At 38.7% G+C, this 22,597-nt stretch overlaps 1 protein-coding gene across 1 annotated transcript; it reads right to left on the bottom strand.

The window, feature by feature from the left end:
• Positions 1–8,896: 8,896 nt before the first annotated feature.
• Positions 8,897–17,631, bottom strand: LOC122278968. Its single transcript, XM_043089195.1, has 5 exons — positions 17,299–17,631; positions 17,058–17,189; positions 16,723–16,924; positions 9,711–9,761; positions 8,897–9,219 (listed from the first exon to the last, which is right to left on the bottom strand). Exons 1-5 carry the CDS (start codon positions 17,500–17,502, stop codon positions 9,200–9,202), a joined length of 609 nt encoding a protein of 202 aa, XP_042945129.1. The 5' UTR covers positions 17,503–17,631; the 3' UTR covers positions 8,897–9,199.
• Between the last annotated feature and the right edge of the window lie 4,966 nt (positions 17,632–22,597).

Raw genomic sequence — 22,597 nt, forward strand, 5'->3', positions numbered from 1 at the left:
AGTGGGGAATTTCCATATAGTTTCCGTGTTTTGCAAAGTACTGTTTTGTAATTGCAGAGAATCGAGATGTTTTTGTAATTTTAGTAGGTGTTTTTTTTATTACTTTTCCAATAGGGATTTGAGAGATTCCATAAATTGTACAGATTCCACTTTATGAAATCACTTAGAGAGGAAGTAGAAAGGCCAGTAGGAAGTGGACCATGAGAGGAATGAAGCGGTATGCATGCAAACGTTCCCATACGCCTCCATCCATGGTTCTTATTACTCTCTTGAAGTTTTTTTTTGTTGTCTTTGGATATGTTTGAGTAGAAATTTAGTTTTTATGGGCAAATTGTCACAAACAATTCCGTTTTGGATGAAATGACTTTTGGTGTTGGTTATAGTAGTGGTATCTTTTGATTGTGGTCAGGAGTTCGATCTCACCAAAGTCGAGTGACTCTTGGTTTGATAAGTAACATATTCTTCCTTTCTTCTTAAAAGTCTGTCTCTTAATTGGTTTGTATCATGAGCTTTGACGTGAATTTATTTCTCCAAAGGGAAATTAGATTCTTACAGAAAATTAAAAAAAATATACAAAAGCTTGACAGTGTCAAATGATTCAGATCATTTCTCCGTATGAAACATCCATCCAACCTATGGCTGTGTAAGAAAGAAGGGTGCTAACCAAAGGTAGCAAGAACAAAAGCGATGTCAAAGCAAACAGAAAAGAAGATAACGAGTTGTTGGGCCTTGGTTTTGTTTGTGGCGGCTCGGTCTATGACCCGATTCGTCAAGTATTATTGTGGTTTTTAGACTGATATTCAACGAAACTTGGGTCATGGAGTGGAGGCTCTAGTGCCGTGTCCGATTAATTCCATTTTAACACGAGCTTGTTCAAGCATCAAACACAAGTAGTTTCATGACATTATAAAAACAAAGTTTAATTAATTTCCTTTCTTCTCACACTGGAAAAGTGCAAAAGACCATCGGATAATTAATTATTAGTGCAAATAATAAAGGAGAAGTTTTTCCGATCAAAGAAAATTTAAACTTCAGCATGCTAACAATTTTACAATAATACAACTCAATGGCTTACCTGCCCTAGTTTGTCCATATGGAAATCATGTAATCCAGCACTTTCCCCAACATTCTACACAGCCTCATCGCCACCAATTTCCGTAATCGAACCCAAAGCCTCGTTCAACTCCAATGCTTCCTTAATTCTTGCCTCTCTCTCAATAAACCCCGATAAGGATGTGCCACAGGGCTGTGCTTGAGGCGGCTGGGGAGAAAATCGACGAGAATGGAAAGAGAGAGATTTTGGATTATTTAATTTTGATAACTTTTTTTCTTTTACAACCGATTGTAAAATTGAACGTAAACTAATTGTGTCGGTATCATTATCTTTACGAAAAGAAATTATAGAAAATTTCTGACAGATATGCTGGATGATCATCTTCTTCCTCCTTAAGGGGAGCATAATGTGGAGTCTATCAAAACAATAATTCTATGTGGGATATCTCTGGATGATCATCTGCTTCCTTCTTAAGATGATCATCCATATCAGAATTCCAGTGCAGTTTGTATTGCATTTCTGAGTGTATTTATTCACAACTTTACAAGAGGCTAAGGAATCAAAATGGAATAAAAAACAGTTACAAGCACTTGAGAGAAGAAACAAACGAAATTGCCTACGGTTGCTCTTGAGTGGTACTCTGCTGCAGCAGCAGTCTCCTCTATGCTAATAAGATCCACATCTAAAGCCTTCACGCTCGTTTACAGTCTTGACAGTATTTACCCTCGAGGAAAATAATTTTACATCTATATACTTTAGACCCCACGCCATGCATGGCTCCATGATGCACGTTTCTCACCTCACTTTCATGCTGCCCTGCATGCGCACCACCAGCAACCACATCAACAGCTAGACATTTCTTCCCGTACGCGGCCACTACCAACTTGCCTGCCACTGCACCACCGTGGGATAGCCCCACTGCCAAAACCACGTCGCGCGCCATCACCCTCCCTTTTCACGAAAAGCCGCAGTGGAATCACCACGTGAGACGCCGAGCACAAGCAGCCACTGCTCCTCCACGACGAAGCAGCCAGGGCCACTAACTAAGCCTCTGCCTTTCACGTGTAACGGATCAAGGAAATCATCCAAAATAATCTCCTTAATTCCAGGACTTGTATCTTGTATGGAATGTAGATATTCTTTACGTATCTGTCAGCTTAATGTCTAGCGTTATTATCTCCTTCATTTACGTCCTTGTATAGCTTATATAATGTACAAACATGTCATGAATAATATAGAGGAGAAACCATTTCCATACTGAGTGTAAACTCTTATATGGTATCACGAGCCATTTCTCTCCACTGAGACCAACTCTGTTTCTATGGCTTCCCTTGCAAAAACTTCCACACACACCCCAATCTCCATCAACACTGCAGGCCAACTTCCCCAGAAATTAACTGGTCCCAATTTTCCTTCATGGAGTGCAACCCTTTCCTCTTTACTTCTCGGCTATGACCTTATGGGATTTCTGGATGGAACTCATTCCTGCCCTCCTCAACCCACTCATCCTACTGAAGATGCAGACATTGTTGCCTACTCCACCTGGTTTCGACAAGATCAACTCCTTCTCAATGGCATACTTGCCTTTGTTGCTGAATCTATCACGCCACTCATCGCCTCAGCCAAGACTTCCCGCGATGCTTGGATTTGACTCAATCGTTTATATGCAAACAAGTCTCGATCCCGCGTGATGCAACTCAAGGAGCACCTCACCCTTCTTCAACGAGGTGATCGACCAATTGCTGCATACCTTCGAGATGTCAAAAGCACCACCGATGAACTCGCCATCATCGATACTCCTCTGTCCTCCGACGACATCACACTTCATGTTCTTCTTGGCCTTGGTCCCGACTACCTTGATCTGGTTGCACCTATCCGCATGCGTGAGACCCCACTCACATTTGAGGAATTGCATGATCTTCTAACATCCCATGAAAGCTATCTGCAGCGGCTCAACCAGGCAACTCAGCACCTTGTTGCAACAGCCAATCCCACCAACCGTCGACCTTGGAACAAACCCTCCCCTCCTGAGCAACGTTCTGACTCGTCTTGGCCTGTTCCACACCACAAACCCAATGGGTTCCGCTCCAAATACAAAGGCAAATGTCAGTTGTGTGGTGAAGTTGGTCACTCAGCTCGCTTCTACCCCAAACACTCTGTTCAACCCAAAACTGCTGCTGCCAATTGTGTCGGCACCAATCAACCTCAGTCCTCCAAATGGCTTGTCGACTCTGGGGCGTCTCACCATATCACCTCTGATTTTTCCAACTTAACCATCAACTCAGAGTATGATGGAACTGATGAAGTAGTTATTGGCGATGGCACAGGTTTGCCGGTTACACACATCGGCTCCTTCACTTTTCAATCGCCGCATCGTGTTTTTAACATGCATGATACTTTATGTGTTCCTGCCATACATAAGAATTTAGTCTCTGTCCATCATTTTACAAAACAGAACAATGTGATACTTGAATTTCACCCAACTTTTTATCTTGTGAAGGATCGGACAACGGGGGCGCTACTTCTTCGAGGACGATGTGAAAACGGGGTCTATCCTCTTCCTCCCGCATCCTACACCTCTCAATCCATTGTTGCCAATGTTGGTGAATGTACAACTGGATCTATTTGGCACAGTCGGCTTGGCCATCCCAACAATAAATTGTTTCTCATATTATTTCCATATTTCATTTACCTGTTTCTAGCTCACGATTAGTCTCCATTTGTTCTTCTTGTCATTCTAATAAAAGCCATCAACTTCCATTTGGTACCAGCTCTTTTACAAGCAACTCACCACTTGAATATATTTTTTCCGATGTTTGGGGTCCCACGCAAATTTTCTCCACTGATGGCCATCACTACTATGTCACACGATATTGCTGGTTGTTTCCCATGCATAACAAATTTGATGTATCAACCATTTTTCCTCAACTTCGTTCTATCTTAGAAAAACAATTTGGCTGTCCCATAAAAAATTTATACACTGACAATGGAGGCGAATACGTTAAACTTCGATCATATCTCACCTCCCATGGCATCGGCCATCTCACCACTCCTCCTCACACTCCACAATTAAATGGACTTTTTGAATGACGACATCGTCAAATCGTCGAAACTGGCATGACTCTACTCACTCAATCCCATATGCCCACAAAATATTGGCATCTTGCATTTCAAACAGCCGTGTACCTTATGAATCGGCTTCCCACTCCCATTTTACAACATCAATCCCGCTTTGAGAAATTATTTGGCACCTCGCCCAATTATCTTAAATTACGGACCTTCGGTTGTTTGTGTTTTCCTTGGCTTAAACCATACAATTCCCACAAACTTCAACCAAAATCTTCTGCGTGTGTTTTTACCAGGTACTCCACCTCTCAACATGCTTATAAGTGCCTCCATATTCCCACTAACAGAACCTATGTATCTCGTCATGTTACGTTTGATGAAAGTCACTTTCCTTTTCATGATCACTCTGCAGCTTCAGCCCTTCCCACCCAGACCGAGACACATACTCAGCCTCCTCTTCACTTAGTATGTTCTCCCAGTCCTCCACCCTTACTCTTGGACCCACCGAATTCACCTCCTTCCTCTCCTACCATCAACAATAACTCTCGCCCGATCTCACAACGTCCTCCAGAAGTCCCTGCGCCTCCGGTCACTACCAGTGAACACCCCGGTCCGTCTGTTGCTCCACTCTCTGGCAGGACTCACAACATGACAACTCGAGCCATGAATAACATTCACAAGCCCAAACAGATCTACATGGTCACCAAGCATCCACTTCCAGCATCTCTAGAGCCTCAAAATGTCACTCAAGCTCTCAAGGATCCTCAGTGGCGACGGGCCATGAGTGAGGAGTTCACGGCTTTGCTACGCCACAACACATGGGAGTTAGTTCCTCTGTCCACTCACATTCAACCTGTTGGCTGCAAATGGATCTTTCGAGTCAAACATAAGCCTGACGGAGTATTGATCGTTACAAAGCCCGCTTGGTGGCTAAAGGCTTTCATCAACAATATGGACTCGATTATAAAGAGACGTTCTCTCCCGTGGTCAAACCAGTCACCATACAGACAATTCTTTCACAAGCATTAAACAAAGGGTGGTCTCTACGGCAACTTGACGTTAATAATGCGTTTCTCCACGACACCCTCACGGAAGACGTCTACATGAAACAACCCATTGGATTTGTTGATCCTCAGTTTCCAACACATATTTGCAAGCTTCGACAGTCCCTATATGGGTTAAAACAGGCTCCCCGTGCATGGTACACGGCATTCAGCACTTATCTCACTCGAATGGGCTTCTCTCAGTCTAAAGCCGATCCCTCTCTGTTTATCTACCACAAAGATTCGGTTCAGGCATATTTATTGATCTATGTTGATGATCTTATCTTAACCAACAACTCTTCTTTGTTTGATAAGCAGGTTATTCATCAACTCGGCCAACATTTTTCACTCAAAGATCTTGGCTCCCTTCATTACTTTCTGGGTGTTGAAGTCATTCTCACAGCAACTGGTCTGTTTCTTACTCAACAAAAATACATTCGGGATCTCTTAACCAAGCATCACCTTGATGGAGCAAAAGCTGTGCAGATGCCACTCTCCACCTCGGAAAGACTCCAACTGAATGATGGCACTCCAGCCGTGGACAATACCATCTATCGACAACTTATTGGCGCTCTCCAATACCTTTCGTTTACCAGACCAAATGTGGCTTATCCGGTGAATAAGCTAGCTCAATTTATGCATAAACCCACCCAAACGCACTGGATTGCTCTCAAACGTCTCCTACAGTATCTGAAAGGGACAATCAATTTTGGGTTGCAGTTTCATCGCTCCTCCAATCTCCGAGTCTCTGCCTTCGCTGATGCCGATTGGGCACGAAATGCTGATGATCGCACTTCAACCAGCGCCTACGTAATCTTCTTAGGCAACAACCCTATCTCATGGTGCACCAAAAAGCAACGTGTCGTTGCTCGTTCCTCCACCGAAGCAGAATACCGTTCACTTGCCACCACCACTTCCGAGCTTGCATGGCTCATGGGGCTATTCAAAGAGTTGGGTCTTCAACCACCAACTCCTCCAAAAATTTTCTGTGTACTTATATATAAGCTTAAAACGTGTTTACATATTTTAGAAAGGGATACGTATTGCCTAATGTTTTTTATTTTTTTATTTTAAAAAAAGGGATACTTTACTGCTCATAACAGTGCTTACAACAACTTATTGAGTACAATATTATGAATATAATTAGGAATCTCTTCTAGTTTATACAAATCTTCAGTAATAAACTAGACCAGCACGAGAGAGGGATATATAGTTTTATGCATTTAAGGATCGAAAATTAAAAAAGAAAAATCCGAGCTAAAATTCACAACAAGTCCAATTACATTACAATTCATGTCAATTACTCCAACTAAAACCAAAAAAACATAAATAAATAAAGGAACCCGTTGTATGTATATGAGAGAATCACACTGTCTAAGTTCCACTTTAGAAACGTACAGTTGTAAATCAAACGTGGTTTAATTCCCTCTATTTCAATTGTGAAAAACAAAGCCTAAATAGAAGTATACAAAGCCTAAACAGTTCTATAGAGAAATGTTTGCTTTATTTTCTGCGAACTTACACTTTGCATGATTTATCGTATATTTCTTTATTCTTCTTCTATGTTTTTTTGCCATAATGATTTATAAATAATGCAATGTGTAAACAATATTATTTGAAAATATATGTTTGTATATATATATTTTTTGACACCTTTGTCTATATATATCTTCTGACTGACGTATTTTAATTAACTCGTAATTAGGATATTGATCAATTGCCTAAAAAATTTCCCACTTTTTGGGATTGGCGTATTCGCAATTGTGGAACCTTGAATCCAGTTAAAGATCAAAAGGATTGCTGTAAGTGATACAAAATTCTCTAATCATATATCATTTATCACTATTTCTATTTATCATGTCCTTAAGACCTTGGCATCTTTAAACCCCTGTTTTTCTTGTTAAAGATTGATATCATGTAATGTATGAAATTATATTTGAAATATTAGTATTGGTCATTGAGTTACTCTTATTATTATTATTTGTTGATGTGCATGGAGTTGCTCTATGCTCTTGTCTATTTTTATTATAGTTGCTTGTTTGAGACTGATGGGGAAAAATAAAATCCTCTCAATAAATGTGTTATTTGCGGCATATTGTTTGAATATATTGATGTCCCTTGAGTAGCATTAACATGCATTGTATTGTTATCTTAGGCTTATTGGTGTTCTTTAAATATTGTAATCAATTCACCTTTTGGTGTTGGCTTGTTTGTACAAGGTTGTTTTGTCCGCTTACTAGTAGTTTTAATGATTAAAAGCTATTAATTATTGTATCTAGCACTAATTGGAAATAAGATTGTTTCACTTATTTAAATATAACTATATTATTTAACTTAGCATGTAAGATATTAGATACTAATAATTTTTTAGACTTTTGTAAACTATAAGATGTAGTATTATAATTCTATTATTATCAAGAAATTAAGTATATATTGTTTTGCTTAGGTATGTGTTCGGCTATAGTAGCTGCTGAGGCTGTTGCAGCAGGTCTTAAAGCTAAAAATCCAGATAAAGATCTTCTTGAACTTTCTGCTCAAGAGTTGCTTGATTGTTGTAAAGAAGAAGAAAGAAAATGTTATACATATTCTATCAAAAGAGCTTTGGAATGGATTAAAAGTTATGGAATTAGGAAAAATGAAGAATACCCATTCAAAGCACGTAAATGTCCTTGTCGACACAAGACTGAAGAACAAGTTATATAAATTTGAAGTTGTCCTCTCTCTCTCTCTCTCACTATATATATATGTTTTTGTATCTAGTTAATTTATTCTTATATTGGCTCTTCATGTAGAAAACTCTTGCCGTGAAGATTGCTGACGTCAAAAAGGTAGATCATGATAATGAAAATGAGCTTCTTATGAGAGTAAAAGAACAACCAATAGCATGTGGTTTAATAGTGACCAATGCATTCCGAGAGCTTAAAGGAGTAAGTATTATCAATTTTTAATTAGGCATACATACCATTAATAATATAATGATTATTACTTACTATTTTTTTTTGTTACTGTTTGATAGGGTATATATGAAGGATCTGAGGAACTCGATTTAATTCTCCAAGGAAAAAAGAAAGCTTATTGACATGCAATCCTTATAGTTGGATTTGGTTATGATGAGAAAGAAGATAAAAATTACTGGATTATAAAAAACTCTTATGGCAAAGATTGGGGAGTCCATGGATATGGTAGAGTTGCTCGTAAGTCTAGTCTTCTAAAAGGCAAGTCTAACTTGATCTTCCGAACCTGCTACCCAATAGTACTAAATTATAGCATTTAAATTAATATGTATATCCAACTTTTTATGTATTTTGCAAATGAGATCATTTAATTCAGAAATTCATACCATTGTCGTCCTCTCATGATACAAGAATTTTTCATTGAAACTGAAAAGATTAGAATGGCTAAAAATAGCTCTAGATTGGCAAATAGCTTATCTACCATAAACCTATCTGAAAATATGTCTTCGTGGACTATCTACTTTGTGAAATTTCAAATTGCACAATTTAACATATGTCAAGTCATTTTGTAACATCACATCTATAATTGTAGAAGTGCATTATCTCTCAATTTTCAATTAAGTAAATTAAATGCATAAATTATTAGAAACTGGATCAAGTAATAACTATTATCCAGGAAAATAACATGACGGAAGTTTTCAGAAACGAATCTCGGCGAAAAAAAAAAACCATATGAGAGAGAGAGAGAGAGAGAGAGAGAGAGAGAAGGCACAAAAAAGTTATCGTTACCAAATTATGTTCTTTTTTTAAGTGAAGTTCCCACTCCTACACAAGGAAAATAAAAAAGCCACCCAATTCACATTGACAAAAGCACGCAGCATAATCTCACTTAAGCGAAGTACCATTGAAGGCTTGAAGCAAAGGAGTTTTGCAAACAAAATTAAATAAGCAACATCAGGTCAACTTTAGAATGTCTAAATAAACACTAGAAGCACTATCTTTCCATTTAACTTGTATAATTCATGTTTCCCAATTCCAACAGCATTGTTAAACTCCATACGCATTTCACCTCTGAAAGATCTTCAAATACAACATGTTTCATCTGAAGGAAACCAAGAAAGGTCAGTGGTGTGCATAAAACCATGCATGTAGAATTGCCAAAAAAAAAAATCCATTGAAGTTGCTAAATCAGGAGGTTTGAGACAAACATCTTCCAACTATAATCTAACTGAGTATAACTAGGCAAAAAATGAAATACAGATAGAAAAAGATAGACACGAAGGGTACAAAATAATGGATACCTATCTCCAGAAGATGGGAAAGAAAGAGTTGAGAATAAAAGAGACACCCAGCACTGGTCTGAGCAACAAAGGATAATAGGACAGTAATCTACTGTATCGTTAAAATTTAACAGAACCTAAATTTTTTTTTTTTTTTGATAGGTAACCGAACCTAAATTATCAACAAAGGCTTTCAGTATTGCATATCATTGCACCATTAACAGCATAAGAAGCAACAGTCAAATTACTGAAATCATTACTAGCATTTGAGTAAACACATTGTGCTTCCGTGATATAATATAAAAATACTAACCATTGCAAAGGTTCTTTTTCCAAAACCACTGTCTCCCATGACTGCCAGAATCTACATGAAATAATACAAAGATAAAGAATAAATAAAAATCAACACTAATTTATCAAAAATAAAAGAAATAAAAATCAACACTAAATATTACTCATCAAAATCAAACTTAACACCGAAAATATATATAGCTTCTCTTAAATTACGAAGTTGGGGGTCATTGCTGTTGACTTCAACGGCATAGACCTACATGATTTTCTTGTCTTTATTGCTCCTTCTTAGTTAGGGCAAACAGTTATTTTCTTCTTGAGTATCGTACTGGGCAATATGCCCATTCATTGATCAATAAAAGTTTTTTACTTCTAAAAGAAAAAGTCTCGAAGTCGACACAACAACAGAACAGTGCTAAACAAAAAATTAAAGTTCTGGTAACCAATCTCCTATTTTATACACATCGGACACTTTCTAATATATATTAATTCAAAAGTTTAAAGCCCAACACTTTGTAATAGCAATCAGAGGTTAATGCCCAACAAAATCTCTGGTTAAGATTTGAAATGTTACTCTATTGACTTACAGGACAGGCTCCATCTCATTTCCATAACCAAAAGTTTCTGAATAACTTACAGAAAATAGGCTAGAGATAATGGCTAGAAAAGATCGAAAGTTTGGGGAGTGAGAACAAGAGGATTACAGGACAAGAAGCTAAAATGAGTTGGTGGATAAAATATCTAGTAGAATGAGAAGGTAGCTATGGATTAGTACAGCGGCAGGGGAGGATTAGGGAGGGGTATAGAGTATATTTCAGAGTGGAAGCAATACCATGTCTTTGGTTTTTTTTTTTTTAATGGGTAATAGAGATTTTATGGTGGCATTAAATCTAAAAGCAGTAAAGCTAAGCATATCATATGCCACTGTCCGAACTTAGAGACACTTAAGCATAATGGAATCATTCACTGCACATCTAGGTGACAAAGATTACTATTTTCCCTTTCAGCATGCCATAAGCTCCACCTTTTCCCAAGGGTATAACCCAAGCAATCCCAAGACATTTGAAAATGGAGTACCAAAGTGCTCTGGCCACGTCACTTTTAAGCCCTGCTCTTCCTACACAGCCAGCTCATCTCATCCACGAGTGTAGTCTCCTTCACAATGTGAACAACCTCATTTTTTATTGCTGTCACTTTGTCAGATAAGAATCTTTCTTACCCAATATCATGGAGATTGCGCATGAGTATCAATTTCATCCTAACGAGTCTTTGATTTTCTGAAGACATGAAAAAATGAGTAGCTCCATTGAGCTATTTTCTAATATAGTATATGAATCTCCTCAGAGATCATTTTTTTTTTCCCCAATAAGTAATAAACTTTATTGAACGAATGCAACTTTATTGAAGCATCTCTCATTTCTTTCCATCCAAAGACACCACAGTAAACACAGAAATCATCCTCCACATCTCAACCAGCTGTGAGATTTGATGATGCCTCATCCAACATGCTAAAAGATCCACCATGCTCTTGGGCATGACCGAAATCAACCCAGCCCTACTTATAATGCCATCCCAAAGCTCCCTCGCCACTTCACAGTGCAGAAAAAAATATGATCAGTCATTTCAACATTCTTTTTACACAGGTAGCACCACTCCAACACAATTATCCCTCTTTTCCTTAAATTATCAGCCATCAAAATCTTATCTAAAGCTGCAGTCCAGGCAAAAAATGCAACTTTAGGTGGCACGGGAACTCTCCATATGCTCTTCCAAGGGAACATAATACTGGTGGTCTTGCAACACCTTATAAAAGGATTTCACAGAAAGTTTTTTGTTCTGTAAGTGTTTCCACAGCATTCTATGTCTCCCATTTCCTCCCATCTTCGTGGAGTAAAGAAAACTGTAAAAACCTACTAACTACTCCACTTCCCAATCCTGCACATTTTTGGAAAAAGACAGATTCCAATGCATTATGCCATTAGATTGACACAGCACATCTGAAATAGCAACACTATCATCCAGCTGGTCGAAAAACAAAACATCCAATTTAGGGCACCATCCCGCCGTCTCTTTGAGAAGTTCCTCATAATAGCTCACTATATGATCTTGAACATCCTCCAGAGCTTGGCACATCATATCTCGATTGAATACCCTCAATTACATTGTTTCGCCTATGTGAGTTTGCCATTTTGTGGAAGAACTTATGTAACATCCGATCCTAAAAATATGCCCTATTTATTTATTTTCATTATTTTGATTTATTTATTTTTATTATTTTTATTACTTCCGTTTATTGTCAGTGGATCTGTTTTAGAGGGTTGTATTTCTGTTGGGAGTCTCCTTATCACTTTAGTTATCTCAATTTCCAGTTTGAATATATTCTTAGATTAGAACCAACACTTCAAATTCAAACTTTATCTTTATCTCCAGATCACTCGTGCACCTCATCCTTTTCCTCTCTATAAAATCCACAAGACCCTCAGAAGGAAAAAACAGAAAACACTTTACACACCAGCCCAGTGTAACCGCCTCTGCAACCAAGAAAAACCACCCTCACAGCCAACCAACTCGCGGGAAACAGCCACAGAAAGCGCCGACCAGCCCAATCCCGTCAAACACACTCCCTTCCGAAACTGTCGACCTGCTTGTGCCTCTGTGACCAGTCCCAAGACCCACCAGCACCTTGATTCTCCTTCTCTCGGTGAGTTCCCATTTGCATCGCATCACTGTTTTCCTTCATTACTCTCTGACCTGTGTGTTCTCCAGAAAGGTAGCCACCCTTTAATTTCTTAATGGGCCCTTGGGCCTTAAGCCCATTCGGCCAGATGCCTGGTTAATCCTTAAAAGGACTGTTTTTTTTCCCACAAGCCTTGGGCCTTCCTATCTTCTAAAGAAGCTGTTTTCACAAATTAGTATATTGTTTTAAAGTGGACTGGTTGTGTTTACAGAAACTATTTTAGCAGCTTAAATGGGTTGTTTTCTTTATTTGAGGCTGGACTGAAAGTTAAGTCAGACCAAGTTTTTACAACTTGTTTTTATTAGAAACTATTTAAGTGATTTAAAGTATGTTTTAAAGCATATTTTAATATATACTATTGAGCCTTTTATTTTAGTTAATATTCCCATTGTCTATTTAGATCAGATTTTAGTGAACTTATTAGGCTATACTTTAATTAGAAAACCAACGAATATGTTATGAGTTTTGAAAAATACTATCTTATGTAGTCTTTGTATAATAGAATAGTTATTAAATTATCTCTTTGGTTTTATTTTAAGTATCTAGAATGCTACGACACGTTTTTCTAGAAATGTTAGTGACGATTAGTGTCTCGTATAGGTCACAAGCTACGACATAAGATTTTGGAAGTAGCGCTGAGAGGTAATTAGTATGATCATACAACTGCATGTATACTGTAAATTCTCTAATAGTATGTGAAAATGTAATGTTTGTCTATGCTATGCTACGAGCTAAGTCGAGGTTAGATTCCTTTTTATGATCTTTGATGAATTATGACATTATGCTTGTATGAATGAATTGTTGTGTGATAGAGTAAATAATTCTAAAATCATATGGAAGCCATGAGATGTTCATTAAGTCAAGTATGCCATATAATAAAGTAGCTAGATTATGTATGCCATGCTCATGTAGTACCTAGATCATGTATGCCATGTTCATGTAGTGATAGATCATTTATGCTATGTAATGTCAATTAGATCAAGTATGTTATGTAAAGTTCATATAGATCTCAGATCATGTATGCCATGGAATGTTTATGTTTAGATCACATTGTGCCATGTACAAGGATATGCCATGTTATGCTATGCCATTTACAAGTATATGCCATGCTAGAAAAGTTCATGATATTAAATAAGTTCTCATGCATTAAGAAAGATAAGATGTTTAAGGGTGACACGGACCTAAGCGTGTCCACCACAAGTTATGTTAAGACGGTGCCACGGACTTAAGCGTATTTCACTTCAAGTTACGTTAAGGATGACACGGACCTAAGCGTGTTCATCACAAGTTATGTTAAGGATGACACAGACCTAAGTGTGTTCATCACAAGTTACGTTAAGGGTGACACGGACCTAAGCGTGTTCATCACAAGTTACGTTAAGGGTGACACGGACCTAAGCGTGTTCATCACAAGTTATGTTAAGGGTGACACGGACCTAAGCTTGTTCACCACAAATTATGTTATGCGTTGCCATGGACTCAAGCATGGTTTACCTTATGTAAAGTGAAACATGGACTCAAGCGTGTTTCACTCCATGTCATGACAAGTTATGGGGTGCCACGGACCCAAAAGTGGTTCACCATATAATAAGTGAAAGACAAGATAAATAAGTAAATTATGCATTTACGTTTATATGTTCACCATGATCATGTATGTTTCCGCTCATGTTGATAATAAATAGACATGCTATGAGAATCTGTGAATGATAAATGTTTGTTTGAAGAGTCTTTCAAAAATTAAGTCTTGTTAAGTTATATTTTACAGTATGATGTACTATTTACTGAGTATTCGACTCATTTTGTTTGTTTCTTTGTTTGTTTGTTCTCTTCTATGTTTAAATGTTACAGATGATGATTGTAAGGACGTAAAGCTGGAGGACCAGGAGTAGACCTAGTGCAAGGACTTAGTTCTTTTATGTTTTATGATAAAAAGTCTCGCGTAGGGTTAGTTTATGTTTTTATGTTACATTTTCAGTTTTTAAGTTTTCAACTAAATAGTTATGTTCAGTTTTTAATGTTTTCAATAATTACAGTATTCCAGGATATGAATCTCTTTACCGGGCAATATATGTATGTACGTTAGTAACATCTCTATCCTACGGGAACGGGGTGTTACAACTTAATACACTTGTCTCCCTCCTCCAACCATATCATCCTAGATTTTTGTCTCCAAGAGATTTCTTCCGATAACAAAACCTTCTCTATCTCCGTCACCCCCTCAACCTTCCTCAGAGTTCTCCTCAGAATAATACCCACTACAAACTTTAACTAGTTCCACCACTCTCCTATCCCACATCAACAACACTCCCAAATATCTCCACCCCACAAATGACCAGCCCCATAAACTATGAATGATATTTCTGCCAACATAATGCAGCTTGGTCTCTTGAAGACAATGATATCAACTTTCTAACTAGAGGAGGGATTGGATGCGAAGTCACTTATTGATGTCGTTGATCCCCCTAACATTCCACCATAAAATTTTAGGCTTCATAAGATAAACAACTCCCCTGCCCATTCACCCTTTCCTGCCCAACACTGCCCTCCTTATTATCATAATTGATAGTGCACACCAATCTTTTCAGCTCTTTATCTTTTTTAACTGCTGACTTCATGGCTGTTGATGTACTTGCCTCGATAGCCACTAAAAGAGCCTTAAATTGCTTCTCCTAACCTTCACACGAAATCCCTACCCATTGCTGTAATTCCACCACTTTTTCCAGCACCCAATCCGATGACTTAGGAACTAGAATAGGTGGGATAGCACAAAGAAGGGTGGGGCAACCCAACTCCTTCAGTTCCTTTCCCCCACAATTGCCTAACACTACTGCAAGTCCATCTGTCCCCACCTTCCCCATAGCTCCACCACCCTTCTCAGCCCCCTTGAATGAATCTTCTAACGGACTTGCCCCTATTGAAAGAGCCAACTCACACACCCCATTCAGCACATCTGTTGATTTCCCTGTGCCACTCTCGCCACCTCCGCCGTCAACCATTTCACCCATCCATGGAACAAGCTCCCTTGATGGAGCCTCCCCGACTGGATGACTTAAACGCACTAAGGGTAGCCTAAACTCTTCATCCAACACCTCCCCATCCTCTGCCCGTTCCTCTACCAACTTTCCTTCCACCCTTGTCGGGTCTAGCATGACCCGTGTTAACGCCGAGGGAGGGTGGCTCAAGCCCTGGACCGAAATATCGGCCGAGACTCGAGATGCTCTCCACACCTGCTTTGGGCCTGACCCCTTGCCCAGCCCAGGGCCCTTAGAAGGCCCAACCTGACCCGTGTATAGTTTCCTCTGAGGGCCCAAATCTCTACCCAGGCTCGTCTACTAAATATGCTTCCCCTTAACACAGCGTTTAAGACAGTTTATTTCTTCCAACAATACCCCCACACTTTCCTCCATATTGACCAACACCTTTAACATTATTTCCTCATTTGCAACCAACATCACGTTGCCATCTCCTTCTCCCTCTTTGAGCACCCTCTGAAATGGTCACTTCTAGCAATGCTGCATGCTTCACGGCTCGAGGTAGTTCCCTCTGGGCTTGGGTCACCTCGTTGTACGTCTGTGAGCCGTCTGCCGTCAAATGTGTAGGAAACACCTGTGATGTGCCTCTCTCTCTGCCACCAACTATGTTTCTCTCACTTGAAATGTGTTTCACCACACGACGACTGCTCTCCGTGATTCTACACCACCACTCGTTTTCCTTCTTAAACGTAAATAGCTTCTGATCAATAAGAACCTTTTTGCGCAACCCCATTGCGACCAACCAACACTACAAACCAAACTGAAAACGAAAATAGAAAGAAAATGGGAAAAGTTCTCGACGAGAAGTGTTGTGGAACGAGGGGCTCACACCCGGTGAGAAACACCAATAATGAGATTACGAAGTGAAAGAAGTTCCCGACGAGAAGCATTGTAGAACGAGGAGCTCACACCCAGCAAGAAACGCCGGTGATGAGATTACGAATATGCATGAGAACAAGAAAAATGCACGGACTGAGTTTTACAGAGAGAGAAAAATTAAAAAAAAAAAAAAAAAAATCACCTCCTCAGAGATCATAACCAATCATGGCCCTAAAATTTATAACTGGCATAAGAGGATCCAGTGGCCTAGTCCAATTAGATGAGATATTTGTTACAGTCTCATGGAAGGTCAGCTAAATATATCTACAAGATAATTAACAGATTCATCTATCTACCAATGAATTAATTAGAAATACGAAAAACGACAATGCCATAACAGTGGCTCAAAGCTATCAAGCATCAATTTGCGAATCAATTTGCTTTACCTCGCTCATCCTCGGGGGGCTTTAGCCTAAAGGAATCCGCTGTCTCAGAGTCTAGCCCATCTAATACCACAGCTTGATACGTCCTAATCTCACCTCCATCGCCAAGATCCTTGGCCATGAAGGTTATATAATACCTGATTCCCCTGGCAGCCTGACCCATTGCCTTCAAGACCTTAACAAACTCCAACTCTGCATTATCATCCTACACACCAAACAAAGCCATCACGAATTTTCACAACTTTCTATTTAAAAAGAAAATGCTGATAATAATTTTTATAATGATGATGATGATGATGATCATAATAATAATAACAGAGGAAAAAGAAAAAAGAAACCTTGAACCGACGATTGTATTCGTCGATTGCGAGCTGCGAATACCGTTTATACATGTCATAATCGTAGTCTATGTTGCACGGTTGAATTTGGTGGAAACAATTGACGCCAGGGATGTCAGAAACATCAAAGCCCTAAACCAACCAATGAACCGAAAAGATGGAGGAATTAAGCAAAAACTTAAAGCTGGAGTAGGCGAAGACAATGATAATAGAAGATCGGATCAACTATAGTCAGACTCACGTCACTCTTCAAAACTTGTTCGCTATAGGAGTAGGCTTCCTCTGGTGTCATCTCATCACGGTCATCATTTAGTGCGTCATATAGCGGCGAAGGTGAAGAAAAATTATTTTGGCGGAGGATTAATTCTCTTTCCAGCTTGTCGTAACCAAACAATTCCACAAGACCCATCTCGTCGTCCGTACCCATGTCTTCGTCCGTCTCCATTGCTCTTCAAGCGATAACCCAACAATTGGAGAAACACGAAGACAAACCTAGCCGCTGCCTCTATCGCGCTCTCTCTCGCCTCAGTGACCTAAACAGGCACGGGAATGTCTCTCTCGTTAATTTAGAAACATCTCTCCACATTAACAAAAAATAAATCAAACATCTTTAAAAAATTAAAAAAAAAAAAAACTAAAAAAACTAAAAATTGAGAATACTAAAAAATAATTACAAGAGAGTTTACTTCTAACAAATGCTTGTTTTCAACGTTTAATATTTTATGATAATGCTCATGCAATTTAGTAAGCATAATGGGTAATAATACATCTATAATTATTTTACATTTAGCCAGTACAAGCATATCACTTCATTAAAATATAAAACTGACTTTAATTTCATATAGAATTATAATATAATTGTAAAAATGTTGTTGGTAAATCATTTTCTATATATAAATTGGGATTATAAATGGAACAAAATGCTCAGCATTTGCAAGAGTTTATATTATCAAGTCATAGGTCAAACTGGAATAGAATGCCCTATTTCCAACTCTACTCTAACTTTGAGTTTGAATTCAAACTCTGACTCCGATCGTAGTAGACTCAATAAGAGCGGATTTGAAACCACAAGCATACAAAAATACCCAAATCACAACAAGCAAAATCCCCCAAAAATCACAACAAACAAAATCACCCAAAAACTACAAGAAGCAAAATCTGGAAGCAAAAATTACCGATTCACCCAAATCACAAGCAAAATCATTAAAATCACAAACCCAACAAATTGACACAGATAAGAAGATGGAGATCTAGAGTAAGGGACTTATGAGAGACAGAGATTGAGAGGCAGAGGGTGAGGGACTTAAGAGAAGGATTAGGGCAGCAAGGAGCATTTATGGCAAAGGTGAAGAGTAGGGGAACACAGAGGGACAGCGATGAGAGAGTGAGGTCGCGAAAGTGATGGAAGAGGCACTACTGATAGAAGAGAGAGAAAAGCTTACTTGAGAGAGAGAGAGAGAGAGGATGCCAGCAGGATGGGGGACCTAGGGTTTCTTAGAAGAGATCGAGGGAAGGGGGCTAAAGTTGAACTTTGAATGTTGAAGTGATCACTACAAAAAAAGGCTAAATTGGTGGCGTTTATAGGCGCGGCATTTGTTTACGCGCCGGTAGATATATAAATTTACTGGCGCTTAATTTTTTCGCTAGTAAATTATTGAGATTCCTGACGGTTAAATTTTTACGTCGGTAATAATATATAGCATTGGCGGCGTTTGTATCAACGTCGCCAATATAGTAACGATCCGCCAGGAAATTAGTAGTTTTTCTCGGCATTTGTATCATATTCCAGGGACGTCCGATATGACTAAACTTAGTATGTTTTGTGCACCCTTCATATAATGGCTCATCAGCATCTTTCAACATATTGTAAAATTTATTAACTTTTTCGCTAGAACCTTGTCGATTTTCATTTTGCACTCCAGCTTCTCCAGCATCCACACCTATTTCAGGCCCATCCTCAACTATTTCAGGATCAAACATAGGGAAAACGTCATGCAACATAGTTATCATCCCACTAGAGCCTTCATTTATTTGCTCATTATTATTTTGGGTATCAGTAGCATGGTAAGATGACTCCCCTATTTTCTCCCCATGAGCATGCCAAATGGTGTAACCTTGAGAAATTCCATAGCTAATCAAATGATCATATACCATGTTGGGTATGAACATCTTATGTAATCCACATTTTTTACATGGGCAACAAATAGGCAACTCTGTAGCACAATTCTCGCATGCAAACTTCAAAAAGTCATTGACACCATCGACATACTCTTTTGTATGTTGAGGTTTTTTCATCTAACTTTTGTCCATAGGTTAACTATATTTTAAATATGAAAACAGAATAGAATCAGAATGCAAGATCATCAATAATTTTAAACTTCGATTATAAATAGAATAAATTATAATACATGTTGAGATACAGATTGGGAGAACATTTGGCTGGTTATATAGGAGTAGGGCTGTTCAAACGGGCCGGATTAAATCCAGCCCGGCCTGGAACCCGGATAACCGGGGTTCCGGTTATGGGTTTCGGCCCGGATTTTATCCGGGTTGGAACCATCATGGGACAAACCAGATTTATCCAGTCCGAACCCGGGTTTCGAATCCGGGTTCCGTATTAGTAACCCGGTGTAACCGGGTTTGTATAAATTGCAAAGAAAAAAAAACCTAACCCGTCTACCCCCCCTCTCTCTCTCTCTCGTTCATCTGCTGCCGTCGCGCTCTCTCTCTCTTTCTCTCGTTCATCTGCTGTCGTCGCGCTCTCTCTCTCTCTCTCTCTCTCTCTCTCTCTCTCTCTCTCTCTCTCTCTCTCTCTCTCTCTCTCTCTCTCTCGTTACGAGCTCAGAAAAAACTTCAAACCCTAGCCTCATTCGCCGTGCCCACTGAACCCCGTGACGACGTGACCCATCATCGTGACCCCATCGCTGAGTCATCTTCATCTCTTTTATCGCCGAATCGTCTTCATCTCTCTCATCGCCGAAACTCGGAAGCCCCTGTCTAGTGCCGAGACCTAGTTGATTTTTATCGCCGAATGGTCTTCATCTCTTTTATCTGCTATTTTATTTTTGGGTTCTATTCGGTTTTGGGTATTTGTTTTCTCTGTTTGTATTGTTTTCTCTTTGTTGATTTTAGGTTTGTTTTGATGAGAATGTTTTGAGTATTTTTATGGGATGTGTTTATATGCTATCAGTAGTCGAACAAGGGTTTTTTTTTTGCTAGATCTACTCTTTCTTGTTGACGATGGGGTGGTTCTGTTTCTGGAAAACAACACACACACACACCCGGGTTCTATCCGGAACCCGGAATCCGGGTTTTGAAAAACCCGGATTTATCCGGATTCCGGCCCGTATTATAACCGGGTTAACCCGGTGCGGGTTCCGACCCAGATTTAACATCCGGGTTCCGGTCCGGGTACACCCAGATTTCCGGGTCGGAACCCGGATGAACAGGCCTACATAGGAGGAATATATATATATACACAATAATTTCCTTCTAGAAGTAAGGTGAACTACATGGAGCCGACAGCAAACAAATTAACAAGCACCGAAAGTTAACAATTTGAGAGACAAAGATTTCTCCCTCAACATGTGTTAATGTTCTACTGTATTAAGAACAGAATATTATAAACATAATTTGAGATAATATCATTAATATATCTATCAATATAGGAATATATATACCCAATTTTATAGCAATTAAAGCCGATAGATCATAAGAGTTTTCATTCTTTAACAGAAATTAAGAATCACATTCAACTTTAACTACAAAAAAGAATGTTCAGATTAATGACCGATAGGGAAAATGAAGAAAATCATAAAATTCTTGAAGGGCATCAATCAATTATGAAGAATAGATCGAAAAGATTAGAAGTAATTAGCTTTTACTATATAATATGTTTTCACATTTTAAGAAAATTTCATGTTTTGGGTAGCATATATATGGAGTTAGATTTGTGTTTTCTTCGAAAAATAAATATATCTAAAAATGTATATTTCTTTAATGATTTTTAAAAAGGATTTTTATAGAATTTGGCCTTACGTGCAGCATCCAAAAGGTTGATTCTTTATCAGAAAATGGTGGGAGGCCGATTTGTGAGCCATTATAGCTGTCGCATAGTAATTCTTTGGTGATTAAAAATAATGATAAAAATAATGACATACTTTGGCATGGAATGTGAATAAAAAAATTGAAAATTTCAAGCTTGTTCAATCAAAAAATTAGTTCAGGCTAAAGGGGTTTGAGAAAGGCATTCAATTATTTGATAACGGTTTTAAAATATATATATATATATATATTTTTTTTTTTTGACAACTAAGATATATATTTTTTTAAACTTCAGCATTTTTATTTCCTAATCCATCTTCTGAACCCATCATGATCTTTGGGGCATAGCTTATTGATGATCATCCAACAAAAATTTATACGATCATCTGACAAATTAAAAGGAAACACAAAACAACGCTACATAAGGGTTCAGTAGCTTATTGATGATCAATAGCCACATGAATTTGAATATTAGTGCCTGGAGCAATTAAATTGTGTTTCTAGTAGCTTTTGTAATCAGTAGTAGGTACATAGGGATGCTCTTTGTTAGTTATTTAAGTTTTGGTTATGAAGATGTTTGTTTAATGATGAGAAGTTTGGCCCTTAAACCATTATCTTCCACGCAAAAAACAAAGCGACTGAAAAGTTTGGCCCTTAAACCATGACTACTACCAAATCGGCATTTTTACTCGTTCTGTTCCTCTATTTTCATGGAAACCAAACAAAAGAAAATCTACCAAACATACTAAAATTGATATCAGTGATAATAGTTTGTAGCTAGGGAACTTGTAAATAAAATGGGAAACCATCAACTGTGTTGAGAAACCATCAACTTCTAAATAAAATGGGACTAAAGTTAATATTACCTGTACGCCTATGGCGCCCTCTACTATAGCATCTGTATTACCGTGTACCTTGGCTATCGATATTACTAATATGGAGTGCTCTGTTTTGAGGCTGCAAAACAAAGCTTGTCTCTTCTATCAATCGGTGGACGCTGTGACAGAGAAAGGTTGGTGGGTAGAATATTTCCATGTGGGGATGTTGTTGTGTGGAGGATGAGATGTGATTAGGCCGGGCGATGTGAAGGGACATTCTGTTGAGGCGTTGCTGTGTGGGAACGTAATGCATGAGAGAATTGTGTGGCGGTAACCCTAGCCATGTTAATTATGGGGAAGATAAAACGGTAAGATATGGAGTTGTGGTGAAAAGTTGACGTGGCACGAGAGTTTTTTCTCTCAAAGTCTGGTTGGGCGACTAGGGTTGCATGCTTTTTCTCTCATCCCTGTTCCTTGCCGCTACCGGCAGGGCAGGGAGGTGGAGAGGGACCTTTGCTTCATGAGGAACATGGGGGGAAATCTGCGCGCAGTGTGGGAGGTTCTCCTATACTGGGTTTTGCGGAGGTGGTGGCTGCGAATCCACAATTTTCTTCCCGATGTGAACCTACCTTTACGTGAACCTCATTTTCAAGATGGTGAAATGTTTTTCCATTTTTC

Source organism: Carya illinoinensis, chromosome 10, assembly GCF_018687715.1.
Source record: "Carya illinoinensis cultivar Pawnee chromosome 10, C.illinoinensisPawnee_v1, whole genome shotgun sequence".
Taxonomy (NCBI): domain Eukaryota; kingdom Viridiplantae; phylum Streptophyta; class Magnoliopsida; order Fagales; family Juglandaceae; genus Carya; species Carya illinoinensis.